At 37.3% G+C, this 23,492-nt stretch overlaps 1 protein-coding gene across 1 annotated transcript; it reads left to right on the top strand.

The window, feature by feature from the left end:
* Positions 1 to 440: 440 nt before the first annotated feature.
* LOC115714197 (uncharacterized) lies at positions 441 to 20,021 on the top strand. Its single transcript, XM_030642778.2, has 18 exons — positions 441 to 594; positions 678 to 870; positions 1,345 to 1,501; positions 1,729 to 1,865; positions 15,362 to 15,465; positions 15,607 to 15,702; positions 15,919 to 16,012; positions 16,407 to 16,527; positions 16,635 to 16,834; positions 16,974 to 17,065; positions 17,138 to 17,193; positions 17,690 to 17,779; positions 17,891 to 17,990; positions 18,225 to 18,329; positions 18,630 to 18,702; positions 18,925 to 19,088; positions 19,341 to 19,395; positions 19,512 to 20,021. Exons 1-18 carry the CDS (start codon positions 460 to 462, stop codon positions 19,565 to 19,567), a joined length of 2,028 nt encoding a protein of 675 aa, XP_030498638.2. The 5' UTR covers positions 441 to 459; the 3' UTR covers positions 19,568 to 20,021.
* Positions 20,022 to 23,492: the final 3,471 nt, after the last annotated feature.

Raw genomic sequence — 23,492 nt, 5'->3', positions numbered from 1 at the left:
ATCTATTGATGAAAGTATGTTAGTTGTACATTTATATTGTTGTTGGAATTTAATTAGTTTCAAGTTTGTTATTTTGATTTAAGTGTGTTGTTAAAACTTTAAAAAGATTATTGACTTATTGTTGTTGTTATAACTTTTATTAGTCTCAAATTTGTTGTATTTTCTTAAGTGTTTTAGAATAATTATATTAATGATAGTTTAATTATATTAGGATGATTTTTAAAAAAAATTGTGATAGTTTAAACTGCATAAATCGTACCGCACCATATTATTTTTGGCGATGCGGCTTTTGCGGTTTTTTAGTATCGCGGTGTGAGTGCAGTTTAAAAAATTGAAAAAACCACATGTACAAATTAATTTAAAAAAATAGTTAAAAATCGCACCACCCGCACCGCGAACACCCATTTAGTACTTAGTAGTACTACTTTCCTTTCATAATTGACATATGGAAGAGTCTACATGTTTTCAGTTTATAAACCCCCAACGTTCGAAAAACCCTCCAAAACTTCCAACCTCTTCCTCCTTAAGGCTCTCAATCCATTCCATTTGAACTCGCCGGTAGGCAACTCGCTCCAGCAACTCCACTTTCCCATGGTGAGCACTCTTTTCCCCTCTCACTCTTTTCGTCGTTTGCCCTCTTTCATTCTTTCAAACGTCGTCGTTCCCCTGCTTCCCAGGAACCGCAGCAAGAAGAACAGCCATCTCCGACACTTGAAGATTGCTTGAAGTTACTGAGAGGCGACAGGGACGAGCAGCGCCTCGCTGGTCTACTTCTCGTCACCAAATTTTGCAAAGGGGATGACCTTTCTTCTCTCCGTAGGATTTACGATGCCGTCGGTGTTCGATTCCTTGATCGCCTTCTTAGAACTGGTATCGTTTTCTCTCATATGGGTTTTGTTTCATTTTAGGATGTATATAATTGAGATTTTTGTTTGCTTACCTCGCCCGATAGGTTTGTTCATTAATTCTAAGTTTCTAATGGAATTTTTGAGTTTGGTGCAATTTTAAGCTTCATAGTCCGCATTTAGGGTTTATAAATTTCTTAATAGCTGTCTGAAACTTAGTGAGAAGGCTGTGAAGGCTTTACATAACGAATCGAATCTAAAAAATTGATTTTTGGAATCCTTTTATTATTCTTGATTATAGAAAGCAGTAACACCTGCCTTAGTGAAAGCCAACCAGATGATCAATTGGTCTAATTTGATTTATCTAATATGAGACCTTTTTTTTTTCCAAAAAAAGAAAAAAGAAAAAAAAGAAAGCTAACCAGTTGAGCTGAGTGAAGAATGTGCTACTCAAGAAATCGGTCTTTTATTTATTTATTTTATTTTTGGGAGTAAGCAGGAGCAGGAACAGTTACAGGAAATGCTGGTGACAATCGTGAGGCTTATTTGCAGTTGTCAATTACTGTTCTTGCTGCATTTTGCCGAGTCCCTGATATTGCTGCTTCTCAAGATATGGTTTCTAAGATTCCTCTTATTCTGGAAATTTTATCCAAAGAGTAAGGTTCTCAATCTCATGATTGGTCAGACACTGTATTGTCTTCATAAAGCTAATGTTTTAATATGCTGTTTTGCTTTTACCACACTCATATGTTCTCCTTTTTGTGTTCAAGTTATTGATCTATTTTTTATTCTAGGGGTGATTTTGTGGTTGGACAATTTAGGGATATCATATTTCTTGCTTGATATAGATTTGAGCTTTAATAACTGTACTTTTTATTTACAGATCTGTTTCATTAGTTATAGAAGAGTGTTACGAGTTTTTGTATCTGGTATCATCGACTTCTGATGACGGGATCCTGAAATTTTATGAATCCGGGGGCATAAAAGTCTTGGCTTCTCATATATCTACCTTTCCAGATGGTAAGTATTGTATTCTATTTGCATCTTTTTTTATGGGCATGCATATGGCGCACTGCGTTGTATTACTTCATTTGTTTTTAATAGAGAACCGTATTGTGTAATTCAATACAACACTAAAAATTCGATGTGTTAACTATTTAACTTATATAGTGGCTTAACAAAGGCCAAGTGTCTTGTATAAAATTATATAAACTGTCAGCGTGATTGATAACGACATCATAGACTGAAGTTGAAGGTTTAAGTCCCTCCACTTCACTCCACTCCAAACCATAAAAAAATATATTATACGCTATTTTTCCTACTTACTTTCTCATGATCTCATCACTTTATTTCTACTCAAAACGCCAAATAACATAATTATCTAAGGGATATTGGCGAAACACTCTAAATTTCACTTCTGTTGTGATTTTTACCATTTTGTTAGATTTTTACAGTAAAATACTAAGTTGGATAGTCTATGTGTATACAATTGTACATGTGTTATGTCTGATTGGTCCACATAATTTAAATTATTACAAAAATTATTTAAATTTTTTAAAGTAATTTAAAGTAATATTTTTTTCTTTTCTTTTTCTTCCTCCTCTTCTTCTCTCCTTAGACCGATGGTAGCCCTCAAAGTCAATTTGCTTCAATTTTCAATTACCCTATTTGAAAAACCTTAATCCCATAACAAAACCCAAAAACCAAACCACAAGTCCAACACTATAAAACCCCTAAAAAAAACAAAGAAGGCTACACTCACCAGGGAATGCTCTCAGAAGAAGAAACCGTATCTGGTTTTCTGCAATTGCCAAATGAGAAGCATCTGAAACAATAAGTGTCCATCTAAAATGGAGAAGAAAGCAAAAAAGAAATAGAATTTCCAAGAAGATTCATAAATTAGGACCTTGCGCTATTTGGAGGCTTAATGAGACAGGAGCAGCGGGGGCAAGTCGGACCTTTAGGAGGCGGGGCTGGAGACTCGAGGACTGAAGTGAGACCTTTGGTGCCTAGCCATGAACTTAGGAGTGTTGTGGGTTGATCGGAGTTATTGGGGTTTGGGTAATTGGGAGTTTGGGCGATTGGTAAGTTGGGGTCTGGGTGATTGGATTTGGGTTGGGGTTTGGGCGATTGGGGAAGGAGGAAGAATTGGCAAGGATTAGGAGAAGAGGAAGAAGAAGAAAAGAAAAAAAAATAAAATCAAAGAAAATTAGAAACAAATTTATTTTTTATTATTTTTATAAATTACTTTTTGTAGAAAATGGTGAATGAAATTGTGTTTATTATTCATGTGAATACTAAATAGCATATATTTATACAACTTTAGAGAAACTAAATTAGAAAAATAGGAAATGAAGTAATTACAATTGACCTTATTTTCTAAATAATCTACAACTAATATTTTAACACTCACCCTCAAGCTAGAGCTGTTACGAAAATTATAAAACAGTACGCAAGTGCACGTAATCAAGTAGTAAACTCACGCAGGTGAGGTCGAACCACAGGGAATTGGATTGAATACCACTAAACTAGACTTATGATTCTATTTGGCAAATCGATAGTTTTCAAGATTTTAAACAGAATAAAAATTCAAGAAACTTAAAGAAACAAGTAAAGAAACTTAAATGGTGGTGGCCTTGGTTTGGCTGGAATTATCACTGATTTTTGTGGGACTTATGATGTGCCTCAATTGGAATATGACAACACTGTGGTACCGCAGAGAAAGATGGATGTCAGTATGGTCAACAGGCTCAAGGAGCCTCATCCTTATGGACAACCACCCGCTGATGAGCAACAACAAGGCCACCACCCGTGGCTCCTTGAACAATCTGTTCAATGCTACCTCGGATAACTTGTCCAATGTTGATATTGTACCCCTTCATGATGGCGTACACATATTTAAGCCTATCCATCTGGACATCAGAGAAATGTTTGCTCGGTACCATCCGAGTACTTACAAAATATATCCAGATTTTTGCCACCGGGTTGATTTTACATCGGTGCAGAATATTGGGCGACCCGTCTTGCCCATCATTATCGTGGAACCTTAGCCCCGGGAATCCCACAGTCTCGACCACATCTACCATGTCAAACTGCTCTTCCTCCTCAATAATTCGGAGGCGCTGATCTTCTCTTGAATAGTCCGGTACAACGTACATGGCATTGATGGCGTCGGCTGTAGCAGGAACTTTCTTACCCCGCACCTTACTTCTCCATTTCTGTGCTCATGCCAATTTGCTAGAAATTCACATGCCATGGTGACATTTGCTCGTCCTCTAGCATCATCAAAACTGCCCCATTTCATTCGTTCAATTTGGGCTCGAATCGTCTCAAACCGCAGTTGACGCCTCTAAGGATTTTCAGGGAATTCAATACCCCTGTCTTCGATATATGGCCTAGCCTTAAGCCTCATAAACCGATTTTGTGTCGCTTCACTAACAAACCGGGTTCGATCAAAACCCGTAGATGGTGGGTTGAATGATGAACCCCCTTCTTCATTGTTTCTTGTTCTTTTTGGATCCATATTAGCACAATAGCAAAAATTTTCACCACAAAGTAATTCTAAAAAAATTTGGGCAGCACTTCCCCGTAAATTTCTTGCTTTCCCAAATTCAAAAAATCACCAAAACAGCACAGATAATAACAATAACAGTCTACAATGCAGAATATAAACTCAATAATTCAATTATCAACTAAAAATTTCCAAATATTCAACTTATTCACAAAAATCCCTAAATCTTTCAATCAACTTCTTAAATATTACAAAGAATGATACTTACAAACCGAAGAAGCCACTACTCCAACTTCATTGTTGAATGTTTTTGAAAAACTTGAGGTTGAAGATGATGAGTGATGGTATTTTCGAATTTGGAGGGAAAATTGATGATTTAGGGTGTGAATTTTGATGAAAAGTGGTGATTGATGAATGAAATTTAGGTTTGGGATTGAAGAATTGGTATAGAGATGAAAAGAATTGAAGATGGGGTGATTTGGTGGTGGTTTTTCGGCTGAGAAGGGGGTGTTTCGGCCGAGAAGATAATGTTTTAGGTTTAGGTTTTATGGGTGAAAAATTGGGATTTTATAAAAAATTTTGTACGCTGGTCGCGACAACCCCATGGGCTGGTCGCGACTAGCTTAGAAATCAAAATTTTAGGGTTTCTGTTAAACCCCCTGGTCGCGACCAAGAAAAAGGGTCGCGACTTGGGGTTGGCCTGGTCGCGACTACTAGAACTAGAAAAATTCCAATGTTTATGTAATCGTCTAGGTCGCGACTAGGGTTGCGACCCAGGAACCTGGTGGTCGCGACCCAGGAACCTGGTGGTCGCGACAATTGGTTTCCGAGTCTCGAGAAATTATTTTATTTTATTTTTTGTTTTTTTCACGATTTAACTGAAGAAATACAATGTCTGATACTTTACAAAAAAAATTCAAAATGTTAAAAACAACTAAAACATAAACTAAAACCAATAGCAAAAGTCTGAAAAAGTAAAGGAAAATACTTGGGTTGCCTCCCAAGAGTGTTGCCTTTATCGTCATCTAGCCGGACGCTGAGTTGTTCTCTTAAAGAGGCGCCAGAATAATGGCAGACTTGGCTTGGTCTAATTGACCTCCCAAGTAGAGCTTCAAATGCTGCCCATTGACTTTAAAAGTCTCGGAGCTTTCGCCTTTCAGTTCCAGAGCTCCATATGGGAATGCTTTGACCACCGTGAATGGTCCTGACCATCTTGACTTCAGCTTACCAAGAAATAGTTTCAAGTTAGAATTAAAAGTAGGACTTGCTGCCCGGGTTGAAATTCTTTTCTTACAAGACCTCAGTCATGCCACTTCTTCGTTCTCTCTTTATAGATCTTGGCATTTTCATAAGCCTCGTTGCGAAACTCATCCATCTCATTTAGTTGTAACAACCTCTTTTCTTCTGCTGCCGCCAAGTTCATATTCAATGTTTTCATAGCCCAGAATGCCTTGTGCTCTAATTCGACCAGAAGATGACAAGCTTTTCCATATACCAACCTATAGGAGACATTCCTATTGGTGTCTTGAACGCTGTCCTGTAAGCCCATAGTGCATCATCCAACTTCTTAGCCCAATCTTTTCTTGAACGCTGAATCGTCTTCTCCAGAATCAGTTTAATCTCCCTGTTGGAAATTTCTGCTTGCCCATTACCCTGAGGATGATAAGGGAGTGCAGTTCTATGGCGAACTTCGTATCTTGCAAGTAGAGCTTCAAATTGCTTGTTGCAAAAATGTGGTGAGAACCTGCAACTCAGTTAACAACAACCAGCAACAAAACTACACACAGCAGCAGTGAGGCTCAAACAACAAGTACACCAGCAGCAAGAATTCACACATAAACAGGTACAATGAGAATGATTCAAAGTGTGAGCTATTATTGAATTGAAATCAAATGAGATCCTCTATTACACACTGCAGAGAGCTAAGGTAGCTCCCTACTGATGCATTAGAGAATTCTCTATTACAAATTGCATAACCCAAAACACACAATCCTTTCCCATACAAAAGGTAGCTCACTACTAAAGACAATTACCAAAATACCCTCTCCTAAGCCAATTTACCTTGCTTACCCCTTCTAGCATAAGTAAACTTAATAGGAGGCCTCACATTCGTATCATTACCCCCCCCAAAATCCCGAACCTTGTCCCCAAGGTTAAAATCTGGAAACTGGGCTGCAATGGTGTCAAACTTCTCCCAAGTAGCTTCGAAAAGAGGCAAATCTTTCCAACGAATCAACACTTCTATAGGAGCTCCCGTAGGGGTGGGCCGTTGACGCACATTCAAAAGTTCTGCAGGTTCGACCAACAACTCCAAATCAGCAGTCAATGTAGGAGGTATGGTAGGGGACGAGTGAGCTGAACCAACCGCCGCACGGAGTTGTGACACATGAAAGACGGGGTGAACCGCTGATGATGTGGGAAGGTCCAAATGATAAGCGACGGCACCAATCCTTTTTAGAACAGTAAAGGGCCCATAGAAACGAGCAGCCAACTTCTCATTCTTGCGGAGGGCTAAGGACTTCTGCCGATAAGGCCGTAGCTTAAGGAAGACGCGATCGCCAACTGCAAACTCAACATGTCGACGAGAAGAATCAGCTGCTGCCTTCATCTTGTGTTGAGCACGCAACAAGTGCATTTTGAGATCATCCAAAAACCCATCTCGTTCTTCCAAATACTGCTCGAGGGCCAAAACAGAAGTGGATCCTTCAGAATACCGAATCAATGCTGGGGGGTCACGCCCATATAACACCTTGAATGGAGTACAACCCAAGGAGGAGTGGAAAGTAGTATTGTACCAGTACTCTGCCCAAGATAACCACTTGGCCCATGCCTTAGGCCGATCAGAAGCCAGACAACGAAGATAAGTCTCGAGGCAACGATTGACCACCTCAGATTGGCCATCAGTTTGCGGGTGGTAGGCGGTGCTATGGCGGAGTTCAGTGCCCTGGAGGCGGAATAGCTCAGCCCAGAAATGACTGAGAAAGACGCGGTCACGATCCGAGACGATGGTCCGAGGAACCCCATGTAACTTGACCACTTGATGAAGGAAGGCTTCGGCAACTGTGCGAGCTGTGAAAGGGTGTTTGAGGGCAATAAAGTGACTGTATTTGCTCAAACGATCCACAACCACTAAGATCGTGTCAACACCTTCCGATTTTGGCAACCCCTCAATAAAATCCATAGTCAAGTCCTCCCAAACCTGGGCGGGAAGATCTAAAGGCTGCAAGAGACCCCCCGGTGACATGGCCAAGTGCTTGTTGCGTTGGCACACTTCACAAGCGCGCACAAAATTTCCCACTTGCGCCTTCATACCAACCCAATAAACATCTCCCCGAAGGCGAAGGTAAGTCCGATACTCTCCCGAATGACCACCGATTGGAGAGCTATGGTATTCCCGAAGGAAATGTGGAATCAAGGATGATGTGGCGGCCAAAACAAGTCGTTTCCGATACAACAAACGCTGCTTCTCGAATGTAAAACCCAAGACATCCTTTCCTTGTTCCAAATCTGCCACTACTCGAGAGAGAAAAGGGTCTTGCTTAATTTCTTGTTCAATCACCGTCCAATCCAACCAAGTAGTAGTAGTAAGAATAGAGCATTCTAGAGGTTGCACGCGAGACAAAGCATCCGCAGCTCTGTTACCCACCCCCGGGCGATAGTGGATATCAAAATCATACCCCAGAAGTTTGACCAACCATTTCTGATGTTCCGGAGTGACCAATCGTTGTTCCAAGAGAAACTTCAAGCTTTGTTGATCGGTACGAACAATAAAGCGGCGACCTAGCAAGTATGGCCGCCACTTAAGGACCGCCAAAACAATGGCCATTAATTCCTTCTCATAGATGGACTTAAGTTGAGCTCGCGGCTTCAGAATCTGACTGAAATAAGCAATAGGTCGTCCTTCTTGCATCAGAACTGCTCCTAACCCATATCCGGAGGCATCCGCTTCAACCACAAATGGCTTGGCAAAATCGGGTAGGGCTAACACGGGGACCGTTGTCATTGCTGTTTTGAGAGACTCAAAAGCTTCGGTTGCTGCCGAAGACCAAGCAAAGCTATCCTTCTTCAATTGATCTGTCAGAGGCCGAGCAATAGAACCATAATTCTTGACAAATTTGCGGTAATACCCCGTAAGACCAAGGAACCCTCGTAGAGCTTTAATCGAAGTAGGGAGAGGCCAATCCACCATGGCTTTGATCTTTGTATCATCCACCGCCACCCCGTGGCCACTCACTACATGTCCCAAGTACTCAATACGTCGCTGCCCAAAAGAACACTTCTTCTTGTTAGCAAAAAATTGGTGCTTAAGGAGAGTTTGAAGCACAAGCTCTAGGTGTTGTATGTGTGTAGCTTCGTCAGGGCTATAAACCAGGATGTCATCAAAGAATACCAAAACACATTCACGCAGCCAAGGCTTGAAAAGTGCGTTCATCTGAGATTGGAAGGTGGCAGGAGCATTAGTAAGACCAAACGGCATGACCAAAAACTCATAATGACCTTCATGAGTGCGAAAGGCCGTCTTGTGAACATCTTCAGGCCGAACTCTGATTTGATGATAACCTGAGCGCAGATCAATTTTAGAGAACACTTGAGCACCATGTAATTCATCCAAGAGTTCATCAATGACCGGTATGGGAAACTTATCTGGGATAGTGGCGCGATTAAGGGCACGGTAGTCCACACAGAACCGCCAACTACCGTCCTTCTTTTTGACTAACAAGACAGGGCTAGAGAAAGGGCTGTTGCTATCTTGAATGATCTTTGCGCCTTTCATTTGGTCAATCAACCGCTCAATCTCATCCTTTGTGATCTGAGGATATCGATACGGCCGAACACTCACTGGTGCTGCATCCGGTCGTAAGGTGATGGCATGGTCATGTTGTCGAGGTGGTGGTAGAGACCGTGGCTCCTCAAACACGGCATTGTAGCGCTGTAGCAAGGCGGAGATGGCTTCTGATGGTTCTTCCTCTGCTGCCATGACTGCCGAATGGCCCAATTCCACCCAAACACCAATCTTCTCAGTTTGTAAGGTCGCCATTAATGACTTCAGAGAAACTGGTGTTTTATGTAAGGTGGGATCCCCTTGTAAAACCACCCGTTGGTTACCAAGGTTAAATTCCATAGTATGCTCTTGCCAATGATGGGTTGTTTTCCGCAACGTATTCAGCCATTGAACTCCCAAAATCACATCCGTATTGCCCAATGGAAGCGGGAGGAAATCATCCACAATATTAATGCTTTGCAAAGTCAAAGGAACACCACGGCATACCCCCGTACCTTTTATTGCTTGCCCGCTGCCGAGTTGCACTCCGTAAGCCTCGGTACTTGTAACTGGAAGTGCCAATTTGGTAGCCAAATCCAAAGTGACAAAGTTGTGAGTCGCCCCGCTATCCACCAATACCACCACGTCTTGTCCATGAATGGATCCCAACATTTTCATTGTCTTCGGAGGAGTTAATCCCACTACGGAATGTAGAGAAACTTCAACAGTTTGGGCCTCTGTCGCTGTCCCCGCCGGAGGAAGTCCCACCATTTCAGCAATAAAATCGTCCGGGGTGTCTTCTTGGGCCTCATCTTGAACAACTACCACCACTAACTCAGCCTCCTTACACTCGTGTCCCCGAAACCAGCGTCCATCGCACTTAAAACAAACACCCCTTTCTTTTTTTTCTCTCAATTCCGCCTCTGTGAAGCGCTTGAAACTCGTTGGTGAGGAAGAAGATGATGCCGAAGTCGACTTGCTGTTGACCGAAGTAGTCGAGTATGTGGGAGAAGAAGTCACGTGTGGCATCCGTGACTCAGGAATAGTCAAAGAGCTGGGCCGGTTATGAAATGATCTATTGGGCCCGGTTTTAAAATTCCTCACAAGAGCCTGGTTTGCTTCAATGGACTCAGAAAGTTCCATTGCTCGGATTAGCCCATTAGGATGCAGTAGGCGTAATGGGCCTTGGATATCCATTTTGAGCCCGTTCACATATGCAGCTTGCAATCCCTGGTCACCCATCGTCCCCATAGCCGCAGCCAACGACTCAAACTTCCGACGATAATCTTGCACAGATTCCGTTTGGCGGAGAGTAAAGAACCGATCATAAATTGTTCCCTCATGAGCAGAACGAAATCGACGGAGGAGCATCACCTTTAATTCTTCCCATGAACCGATCGTATGCCTGGAATTCTCCCATCGAAACCAGTTAAGAGCCGCACCCTCCAAGCATAATATCGCAGCTTCGAGTTGCTCCGCCGGCGACAATCTCTGCAACCCAAAATACCGATCGGCCCTGTAAGTCCATTCATCGGGGTCTTCGCCGGAATACACGGGTAGTTCAATTTTCCTTGCCCGAAACTACGAACGCCTCCCTCCGTCTCCATCTCGCCCAGTCGATCCTACCACTGCCGGAGAAGGTGGTCGTTCGTTTACAGACCGTCGGCCGGAGCTCTGCGTCGGCGCTTGACTCTCTCGGAGTGCACACATCTCATCGGCCATCCTTGCTTGACCATTCAAGCATAATCGGATCTGCTCAGCTAGACCCGTGACTGTTCGTTCTTGAGTATCCTTGAACTCACCAAGAATTAGCTTGATATTGTGAATATCCTGCTTCACACTATCGAGTCCCTCTTCAATTCCTTCCACTTTCTTCTCCATTCTCGTCGGCGGCATCCACCAGGTTCGGCTTGCTCTGATACCAAATGATGGGAACCTGCAACTCAATTGACAAACAGCCAGCAACAAAACTACACACAGCAGCAGTAAAGCTCAAACAACCAGTACACCAGCAGCAAGAATCACAAATAAACAGGCACAATGAGAATGATTCAATGGTGAGCTATTATTGAATTGAAATCAAATGAGATTCCCTTCTACACACGGCAGAGAGCTAAGGTAGCTCCCTACTGATGCATTAGAGAATTCTCTATTACAAATTGCATAACCAAAACACACAATCCTTTCCCATACAAAAGGTAGCTCACTACTAAAGACAATTACCAAAATACCCTCTCCTAAGCCAATTTACCTTGCTTACCCCTTCTAGCATAAGTAAACTTAATAGGAGGCCTCACATTCGTATCAAAATGACTTCTTTCATCGCTTATAATTGCTCTAGGAGTTCCAAACCGGGTGAAAATATTTTTCTGAAGGAAGTTTAGTACTGTTTTACCGTCATTCAGATATGTTGCTGCTGCTTCTACCCATTTGGAGACATAATCCACAGCTAGCAATATGTAGGTGTTACTGTATGATGACGGAAAGGCTTCAAGACAATCCTTCCCAAATTCAAAAGATACTCCATTAGCGAGAAGATTAGATAACAATTTGACAACTTTAGAGAAATCTTTGATAAATCTCTTATAAAACCCGACATGACTTAAGAAGCTTCAAACTCCCTTAACTGAAACTGGAGGGGGTAAGTTTTCAATTGTAGGTACCTTGGCTTTATCAACTTCAATACCACTCTTTGAAATTTTATGCCTCAACACTATGCCTTCTTTAACCATGAAGTGACACTTTTCCCAGTTCAGCACCAAATTAGAATTTTTACACCTTGTTAAAACCATTTCCAAATTTCTTAGACATTGATCAAACGATGAGCCAAACATCGAAAAATCATCCATAAACACCTCGATGCACTTCTCTATTAGATCTGAAAATATGACCATCATACACCTCTGGAATGTTGAAGGTGCATTACATAATCCAAAGGGCATTCTCCTGAAAGCAAAAGTGTCATATGGACATATAAATGCAGTCTTCTCTTGATCCTCAGGTGCTATGGCTATTTGATGATACCCAAAATAGCCATCCAAGAAACAGTAATACTCCTGCCCAGCCAACCGGTCTAACATCTGATCAATAAAGGGCAAGGGAAAATGGTCCTTACTGGTTGCCTTGTTGAGCTTTTTGTAGTCTATGCAGATCCTCCACCCAGTAACTGTTTTAGTAGGGATTAATTCATTCTTATCATTCTTTATCACCGTCATCCTTCCTTTCTTTGGTACCACTTGTACTGAGCTGACCCACTTGCTATTTGAAATTGGATAAGCCGCACCAGCATCTAATCACTTTACCACCTCTTTTCTGGCCACTGCTTTCATTGGTAGATTAAGTCTTCGTTGTGCATCAATAGTTGGTTTGGCGCCCTCCTCCATTAAAATTCGATGCATAACTGTAGAGGGACTGATTCCCTTAACGTCACCCAATGTCCATGCAATGGCTTTATTATGTGCCTGGAGTACTCTAAGCAACTTGTTAGTCTCCACATCTGAAAGTGAAGCTGACACTATCACTGGAAGCTTCTTGTCTTCTCCCAAAAATTCATACCATAGATGATTAGGAAGTACCTTTACTTCTAACTCTGGAGGTTTCTCTGTAGATGGTACAAGTTCCTTTGGTTCAACCCTCAACTCTTCATAATACTTTTTATTCAATGGCCCATAAGAATCAAGCCATTTGGCATACTCCATTGCCTCCATCCCTTCTTGTTCAGTCAATCCATATTCAATTAAGCTTGAGACAATAAGGTGTATGTTCCACAAAAGTAACATCGATAGAAATAAGATATTTGTTAAGATTGAGACAATAACACCTATACTTTTTCTAAAGATAAGAGTAGCCGAGGAATACACACTTCACTGGCTTGGGATCTAATTTGGTTACCCGTGGATGAGCATCATAAACAAAGCGAGTGCTACCAAAAATTCTTGGCTCAATAGGAAATAGTGGCTTATCGGGAAAAAGAATTTTGTAGTAGATTTCACCATGAAGAATAGAAGATGGCATGCGGTTAATCAAAAAACATGCATTAGAAACAACATCGGCCCAAAATGACTTAGGAACATGCATTTGAAATAAGAGAGCTTTAGCTATTTCAAGGAGATATTTATTTTTTTGTTCTGCTATGTCATTTTGAGATAGAGCATCTACACAAAAACTTTCATGAAGCATGCCATTTTGATTCATATAAGATTGAAATATAAGATTGAATAGAGATTGGAGATTGTTGGGTAATGTTGCTTAATAGCACATGAATTGCTAATGTCTCGTTGGTTTGGTTTTGTTTAAAATGTTTTAAATGTTTTTGATATAGCAATTGTAATCATGGTATTCCTCCGCCACAAGTGAGGCTATCTATATATAACGGGGGAGGGGTCAGTCTTAGACAATGGCCTCTTTCTCTTTTTCAAAAAAAAAATATAAGATTGAAATAAACCATGTTTGTATTTATTTGGCATAATCACTTCTCAAAGTACGAATAGACACATTAAATTGATTTTAAATTTTAGCACAAAAGACAGTAAAATAAAGAACAATTCAGAACGATTCTTCATCAAAAACAACCAAGTGGCGCGAGAATAATTGTCCACAAAAGTAACAAAATAATGAAAACCAGGTTTAGACAAGATAGAGGACTCCAAACATTAGAATTGACTAATTCAAAAGGAACACTAGCACATTTATTGACTTTAGGACTTGAACTAAGGCTATGATGTTTAGCAAACTGACATGATTCACAATCTAACGAAGACAACTGACTATATTGTGGACAATTTTTTAAGCAGAGGAAAAGATTAGTGACCTAATCTACAATGTGCCTCGAAGGGAGATTGTATACTAGAACAAACAACTGATTTAGGTATTGTTCTATCAAGAATGTAAAGGCATTTAAGTTCATGTCCTTTACTAATAGTTTGCTTCGTCATAAAATCCTGAAGTAAGCAACGATCAAGAAAAAAAAAGATACAATAGTTAAGATCACGAGTAAATTGACTGAGATGCAAATTATTAGTAAAGGACATGAACTTAGATGCAATTACTCTTACATTCTTAGATGCAAATTTACTAATAGTGTACAATCTCCCTTGTACTGATAGGTAAATGTAAAACGAACGACAAAGGAAGCATTGGAGTAAGAGTAATTGTACTAGACCCAAGAACACGAGCTAATGACCCATCGACTAAGCGTGAGGTTGAAGATTAGAAAATAAGCTATATCTGTCATATGGTCTTTAGCACCAGAATCAATGACCCATTTGGTGCTTGAAGAAAGAAGCCCACACACGGGATATCGATCGTCGGACGGTGGGGTTTGGCTTTTGAATGGTTAGGCAATCGTCTGGTGCTAGCGGTGAGAACAAGGAACCACTCCAAGTAAGGGTTTCGAAAAAGAAACCCTAAAATTAAAAAAGAAAAAAAATATCAAACCCTAATTAAAAAAATTCCAATTTTGTGATAAACATTAATTTTGAATTTTGAATTTCAATCTTAAGAGATGCTCTGATATCATGTAGAAAGTTGTGAATGAAATTGTGTTTATTATTCATGTAAATAACATATATTTATACAACCTTAGAGAAACTAAATTAGGAAAGTTGGAGAGAAAATAGGAAATGAAATAATTACAGTTGACCCTATTTTCTAGCTAATTTACCGCTAATATTCTGACACTTTTGAAATTTTTAATTAATTTTTATAATAGTTAAAATTATGTGGACAAATTTAAACATTACACGTGTACAATTTTGTACACATAGACAATGGTAAAATCACAACGAAAGTAAAGTTTGGAAGATTTTACCCTCAAAGAATTAATTTGTGGGATTAAGTGTAACAAAATGTATAGTTCTATTAGTTTGCAGCCAATATGCCATTATCTAATAATACACGTAAAACCAAACACAATAATATTGTATTATTTTTTATTAAAATGCAATATGATTACCAAACATGGCCTATAAAGAATGTAGTTCTTGTTGTTGCATTGTTGCAGTGCTGTTTCCTTGTGTTATGAACCTTCTCATTTCTTTGTTGTTAATATGCATAATTGAGGATGGTCATGGTCATGTGGAAATTGTTCAAATTGTTCTAAATTTTGATGCATGAGTGCAATGAGGTCCTGCGTATTGTATGCTCCCTTTTGGTTATTAATAACAAAAATGTTTTGCCTACTTGTGTAGTATTTTAGTTAGTGCTCACAGTTTTTTAACTGCATGAAATGTTATTATTGTATAGGTTCTCATCAAATGGAGCTTGCCTTGAAACTTGTGCAACTCCTAATATCTAAGCTGTCTCTGGATACTGTTTTTCCTGGCAACCTTAAAGAGTTCTCCTTGATTGTGAGATATACTTGTGGCCTTGCAGTTCTGTTCTCAATGTTGAATGTCACACACCCACACATTAATTTTATTGTTAAAGCTATGTGCTTAATTTTAAAGTTGTGGTAAATGTTTCTGTTTAATGTTTTCTTTTCAATTTAGGTGGCTACAATATCAAGGCAATTTTCTGTCTTGCATGATGCCATCAAATTTGAAGCATTGCACCTACTGTCAGCTATTCTCTCCTCAAATCATTCGGTATGCAGTTATGCTCCATATATTCATATCTGGAAAGCTGGCTTTGTTTATGCAAGTTTTTAGCAACTCTTGACTATGTGGCTGGTTATGCTTGTACACATTGGGGTTCAGGAGCTTGACCGACATTCAAATCAATGAGCTGGTTGTGTTGAGATGCTATGCTTCTTACTCATGTAGCATTTGGGAATTGACTGTGATGAACTTTATTTAATTCAGGTACCACTTTATGATGCTCTTCAAGTATTGCCAGACAAGTATTGGCCAAATTATATGCGTGATGGCATTGTGGCTATTCTACAAAGCCGTGTTGGTATGTGGAATATATAGGATTGGTGTTAAGATAGGATTGTAAGTGTTTAAAGACTACTTCCCCTCTTTTTTTCCTTGTCTAGAAGTCGGACCAGGGGTTTTTCATAGTACTTTTCTTCCAAACTTTCTCAGTGTTTAATCTTCCTGGACTACATGTTCATTTTTCTTAAGCCATGATTTTATACCATATTATACAATTCAAATTTTACTTTTTTTCTTCTGGTAATGGATCTACTTGATGTGAATGAACAATAAAATGCAACCTAATTAGTGTTTCTAAAAACAAAACAGCCAAATTACCATTTTTAGACTTAATTTTTGGTCTATGTTTTGTTCAGAATGTAATATCCTGACTTTTCTTAGTGGCCTTTTTACTTGTATATTATTTTTTCCAGTGCCCGCTGAAAAGCTTCAGGCACTAATTTTGGCTGAGTCTTTGGTTTCCATACTTGGGGAAAGGTGGTTGATAGGCAGGACCAACTTAGCAAATACAGAGGATCCTCTGCCTGCCGATAGGTAAGATGAGAGATGCTATAGCTGGTTGTCGCCTGTGATTTTGACATGTTTTGATGTAGATTTAAGCATATGTTTGCTTGGTTTATATACTTATATGCTTGTGTCAGGTGTTTGTTGCTTGTTCTAGAGCAATCACGGGTTGAAGTTGCGGTTCTTCTGAATGAGCTGGCTTATTTGAAGTATGAAGCATCAAAGTCTTCTTCATCGCTTGATGAGACAGTTCGTCTGAAGCAACAAAATGTTGCTGTTTCCTTTTCCTTGGTAGAAAAGGTTATTAAATTAATATCTAGCTTGGGTGAAAATGAAGGTATGACATGCTTTGCAATTATACTAGTGTCATTTATAGGTTTCATGAAGTAACAAAAAGCATAACTTGTTTGAGAGGACCCGTATTTCTGAAGTATGTTTAAGCTGGTTATTTGGTTGATAATATTTATCATTTTCAGGGGACCTTATTGCTGATAGCGCTCTCATGAAAGTGATCGCCGGACTGAATGAAACAGTTGGTATAGTTTTTGAATACTTACGAGATGCAAAGGTAGTAAAGTGGTGTATTAAAGATTATGTAAATACACATATATTTATATTTATTGACCAAGTGATTCTTCAGGAGCATGGCCAAAGGAAAGGAGATGATCTTCTTGCTTCAGTCCGTGTTATTGGGAGGTAGGCTTGTCTTTTGTTGGTGGGAGAGTGAAATGATGAGCTAGCATTTGACATCGTTTCTATTAAAATAGTTTAGCAAGTAATAGTTTAAAACACCTTACCTTCACAGCACTTATTTTCTTAAGATGGTTTCTAAAATAATACATTCATATGCCATTACAATGCTAATAATGCTCGTTATTAATAGTGTCGTGCTATGCATTCTCTTGAGCTGTGTTTACCATTGAGCTATAGTGAGTTCTTGAAGTTTCTTTTAGTTGACAATGAGTTTTATAGGATATTTTTTCCATTGCCTTAGAAATTACCCTTATGAAATATTCATTTTACATGAGAAAGATAATTAGCGGATACATTGTCTGGCACGTGCTCTCCCTTTATGTAACAAAAATAGAGGGTGAGATAGTGATTCTAGTGTATGCACATTGTCTTTTTTGTTTATATAAATGAAGAGTTTAGAGATAAAGAAAGAACTTAAAGGATAGTGTGTTTGTTTCAGTTATCTCGCGGAAACACCTCTCGCGTGCAAAGAGAAGGTTGGAGAATTATTGGAGTATATGCTCTCCATTGAAGGTGCTGAGGAGCCCAGGTTCATAATGATATTCTGTTTGTGTGATGGAAAAATAATAATTTCCCCAATTCTCAGGGGGGGTTTTGTACATGATGTATGACCTTGGTTTGAATTAATCTTATATCACAGCCCTTTCTACTCGATATGCTTTTTGCTTCCGTTGCTGTGTCAACTAACAATGAATGTCGAAGGATGCAAAACTGTTGTTTCATCTGGAGGACACAAAGCTGTACGTGTGCATGAGAGATACGATCTTAATTTCAATTTTTGTTATGCATAGGTGCATTATTTTTGTCATGGTCCACTCCTGACAAGTTTAATCCTGATCCATTACATATTTAGTTGTGAAGCATAATAAGTAGATCTGGATTCTTTTAATATCTGTAAATTATAGCGGTCTCAATATGTTTTCCAGTTGTTTTGACACATTTTGTTCTTGGGTTTGTGTTTACTCTACTTGCAGGCTATTGATTGCCTCATAAAATTGATTGGACCAAATTGTTGCATGGTTGAGGATTCTAGTCGAATTTTTTTGGCATGTGACACAATCCTTAATCTTCTTTTGAAGGTATTGCCACATTATATGCAGCCAAATCTCTCTTTTCTTTTTCTTTTTTTGAAACCTATGGGTATCTATATCTAGGACCCACCCCAACTAACCCCACAGGGGGATACCCGTATGCCCCACCGCCAGGTCCCAGGAGGACAACAGAACCTTAGCGCATCTGCTGGGGTTTGAACTTGAGATGTCTCGTGTACTCAAGGAACCCTTGCCACTACACCGATGTCCTGGGGGAATTATATACTGTATCTGATCATTTTTGTTTTGGTCATCTGTTGATATTTTATTGTTTCTCTTCGTGAGCAGAGAGAGCAACTGCAAATCTCTTTGGATGAATCAACTGTTATCAATCTCTTGAAAGCAATGACATCTTGGACGGGTACCAACCAATAACTTTTTGCGTTTACTTTTCGGGGTGCACTTTCTTGCTGAATCAATGTCTAGCTAAATGGAAATATTTCTTGTGATATTCATCCATTAAGCCTGATTTTTCCAAGGAAGTAGATGCTCAAACTTCTCTTGCTTTCATGCATTTAAAAGAGAGAAAAAAAGGATATTGTCAGTTCCAAATCTTATTGAACTTTGCCAACATGTTTTGCAGAGGGCCTTGATGACCCATCTGTCATTATGATGGCTTCAAGCATTTGCTCATTGGTATTGGACTTCACCTCAGAGGACGCTCTTCTAGCTGACTCCAACTTTGATGAAAACACTCTTAATAATCTCTCGCGGCTGATTGCTACGAGTCTGGCTTCTTGGAGACAGGTATCGTGATGATGTTGAACATTTTGCTTTTTCTCTACAAAGTGCTGTCTACTGAAAATAATGAGTGGATTTTATCTTGATTAGCATATTTTCTTTCACATCTGCAGCATTTGTTTATGAAGGCTAATGTCACAAAAATTAAAATTTTGTTTATTATCATTATTGCCAAAATGGGAGAAATTGTCATCGTTCTTCAGTCCCTTAATTTTACACTTGAGAATTGACTCAGTTCATTTCAAATTTTATTTGCAGGATAAGTCCAATGATGCCGAAGACAACATGGATCTTGTTGAGATTATCACCTCAGGTTTGTCCAAATTGAATCACATATAATTGTGCATTTTATTGGCTCTTACATCCAATCTATAACAATGAAGGTAGCTCCTCATCCCATGATATTTTTGCGTTGTCAATGTGTTTCAGGATATTCTCAATGGGCTTCTCGGTTCCCTCGTGTTAGAAATGCAGTCGAGAGATAACTCTAGTACTCTCATCCCATGCAACCCGACTTCGACAATGGTTTCCTCGTGCAGGCAGCTAAGTAGCCATGGATTCTATTGTAAGTGGATCAAATTCTGACAAGGGAATCTGAATGATATATTTCTGGGATTAATCAGATGGACAATGAGAATGGGAAGAGAACCATTCTTGTGTTTCAACTACATTACATGCAAATGCAATGGCTCATAAGGATCATAAGGATCAGGGGTTATTTAACTAAGCTCATCCTTTCGGTTTTTACATGGCTGCAGTGCAGCCAGCTACTATGCTCTCTCTTGATATTTGGATCGTACTATGGTTTGGTTGTATTTATATATTTTTATAGTTTTTTTTAATAAAATATATTTTTATAGTTAATTTGTAATACAAAATCTACTCTATACAGCTGACCTTTTCTTTTTTTAATAATAATTTTTCATCTTTTCCGATCCACCTATCTCTCTAAATTCATCATACCACCCAATCACATCAGCCACCAAGGCAGACGACCACCCATATATTTAGGCAACTCTAACTTAGTTTTATTGTAAGTTGGTAGAATAACTGTAAAATATAGTATAAAATTAAATACATAAAAATGATTGTAGTTTATTTTTGGAAACTTAAATAGTTGAAAAATATGAAGAAATTGTTATAAATATTATTAATTATGTGGATGTCCAAATATTTTATTTATTACCATTAATTGTAATCGACATTCATCTTTTTCTTAGTTTCCCTTTTTTTTAGTTTCTTAATATCTCACTCTTGTATTTGTATAAATAGGGGTTCACCCCATTGGAATAAACAACTCAGAAATTCTCATTCACTTTCTCTTTCTCTCTTCATCTTCTTCTTCTTTCTTCTCATCTACTTTATATTATTTTATATTATTTTATAACACGTTATCAGCACGAGTCTCTGCCCAAGCTTCAAGCATGAGTCTCTGCCTAAGATCCAATGTAAGTATTTTGTTAAAGTTCTTGAATTGTTTCAAAGTCACGATACACTAAATATATATTTATATATATACTCATCTGACTGAAACAATTTCAATGATCTTTTTTTTTTATTTTATTTTTATCTATATATCTATATATTATATATGTATGTATATGTTTTTATATATTTATTATTGATTTCATATATATATATAATGTTCTTATCATTCATAATATTTACAATATATGTGTGCCTATGTTATGATAGAGAAAATCTATATAAATTATACATATATCCAAAAGATTATGTATTATCGATAAAATATTGCATATATCCTAAAGATTATGCATCATCGATAAAATATTGCATATATCCTGAAGATTATGCATCATCGATAAAAAATTGTATATATCCTGAAGATTATGCATCCTCGATAAAATATTGCATATATCCTGATGATTATGCGTCCTCAATAAAATCTTGCATATATCCTGAAGATTATGCAAACGTAATATTCATTATATAGTTGATGGATATATAATGAAAGAGATGAATACATATTTATATATATTCTTGTATTCTTTGAGGACAATGAAAAGTAATCTAATATCGATATAGATTTTGACAAACATTTCCTGAAGTAAATGTTTTATATTTGTAAAAAAAAAATGATTGTATTTATGTGAATACAACTAAAGAATCATTAAAAATGATTATTATTGATGCAATTTTATAGTGGGTTTTGAATATCCAAAAAGAATGTTAAGAAAATTGCATTGAAACATCAAAGTATAAGAATAACAATGAGCATGACTAATGTTATTTAAATACATGAGGCATGTATTTATTGTTCATCATTCCTATGAGAGAATGATACGAATTGAAGTCAATTACTTTTAAAGATTCCTCGTATTAGTCATGTTATTATACATTGTTATTACTTGCAATGTTGGAAATTATTGAATCTGACATATATTAAAGATTAAATTTTGCATACATCTTGGAGACTATGCAAAAATTGCATTCATATATTCTTTGAAATATCGTAAAAGAAATTGTTGAATAATTTCTTATATTTTTTATGGATGAACAAGTAATAAATTTTTAAGAAATTTATAATAATGTTCTACTTGTTCAACGTCATTCCCCGAAGTGAATGTAATGATTTTAAATAATCAATGACATTATTTACTAATCAAATATTTCCAGAAAAAGTGGAAACAACTAAAAGATGAGATACCACACATAATCAAAGTGCATGAAATTTATATATCATGTGTGGAATTGAATAATAGTAGTCGCGTATCTGTAGTACGGACATACTTATAATCAAGATAAAAGTATACTTGATTATTGAATAGAATGTGAATTGTACAAATTTATTGTACATTTAGAATATTTAAATATCATTCCCTAAAGAGAATGAATAGACATGAAATTCTATTTCAAAGAATATAGATTTCACATATATTGGCAATGCCAAAAGTAAATTAATATATACATATTTTATTATTTCTTGAAATCAATAGTTTCAAACTATTGTTAGTACAGGATATGTATATATGTAGTTACTATATAATTCAATTTGCATATTCCCAGAAGTGAATATATAACTTACTAACATTTGTTAGTGATCCAATATAATCAAAGTGATAAAGAATCACAAAATGATTATTTGAAAAGTTTCCTGAAGAAGTCTTACATACAATTGCTACTTGGAGTAGTAAAATATATTTGTATGTACCTAGATGTATAACTTTTATCTAGTTATAAAAGTGATAAGAAATAACTTATTATATGTACTGGTTGTACATTTAAATATATAATATATCAAGTCATGATAATTAGACTGATGAATAGTCTATTAATAAATTAGACGACTTGTTAAAAAGATACCAGGAAAAATGAATGATATATTATGGTTATATCTATTTGACCATTACAATAACATGATGAAGTTGTCATGTATCTTTTAAATTATACGCATCATTGAATTGATGATAGTGATTCCTGAAGAAATATAAAGTTTGATAAACATAATAGTGACTCCTGAAGAGTGTATATGTTTTGGAGAATAATATAATTATATTATTCGTGTATATAAAAATGAAACTTTTTATGATTATTACTTATATGTTGTAGTGATTTTACATTACCTTGTGAAAGTTTCATTGAAATACAAATTATAGTGAACCTGAAGTTCATGAATTGAATTATTTTGACATGATCAATCATATGCAATAAATTGTCAAAGAATTTGACTAAATTTTGTTGAAGAACCAGAAGATTCTTCTCATTGTTAATTTATAAGGCTCAAAAGAAGAATGTGCATATATTTGCACACAGAAAATATTTAAATTATATTTTTTTTAACAGTCTTGAGCCATTATTAGATTTTTATTGCATAGTTTCTTATCGATGTGATAAGATTATATAATCATGCATTTACAAAATGCGTAAATTTATGTATTTCTAATTATACATGTATGACTCATTCTTATAAATGAATTAAGTTCATAAGGATTGAACTTGAAACTAAAGTTTATTGAACCTAAAGTTCAATGTCATATAGTATATATGAGTTTAAACAAATATTGATTCATTATGATATATTGAAATCCCTACAGGTGTATTAATATTATTAGATATCACAATTTTTAAAAAATCTCTCGATCAGGGGGAGAGAAGCAGTTGGGATCGATGATAATTTTTGAAAAATAATCCTTGCACAAAGTATAAGAACGATATAGTTCAAAATGATATATACCAACTGCAAATCAATATTACTCAAAGTTGAGATAAAATGAGTTGAAAACGCCTGAAGCGTAAATGAACAATATAGAAATTATTAGTAAATGTTCATTTGATTTGCCCTGAAGTTGTTAAATCTAGAGGTACTCATGGAGATACCTTAATGTTATAAAGTGTTGATGATTTAAAAATGATAACCGTGATGGAAACGGTACTCTAGAAGAGACTCCC

This window comes from Cannabis sativa, chromosome 4 (genome assembly GCF_029168945.1).
Source record: "Cannabis sativa cultivar Pink pepper isolate KNU-18-1 chromosome 4, ASM2916894v1, whole genome shotgun sequence".
NCBI classification, from domain to species: domain Eukaryota; kingdom Viridiplantae; phylum Streptophyta; class Magnoliopsida; order Rosales; family Cannabaceae; genus Cannabis; species Cannabis sativa.
Note: the sequence above shows the minus strand (reverse complement) of the source record. Positions and strands in the feature narration are given on the sequence as shown.

Coding starts and splice junctions, on each gene's coding strand:
- LOC115714197 (XM_030642778.2), top strand. CDS start 460: ATGTTTTCAGTTTATAAACCCCCAACGTTCGAAAAACCCTCCAAAACT. Junction 16,528..16,634: donor GATCCTCTGCCTGCCGATAG/GTAAGATGAGAG, acceptor TGCTTGTGTCAG/GTGTTTGTTGCTTGTTCTAG. Junction 19,089..19,340: donor GTCTGGCTTCTTGGAGACAG/GTATCGTGATGA, acceptor TTTTATTTGCAG/GATAAGTCCAATGATGCCGA.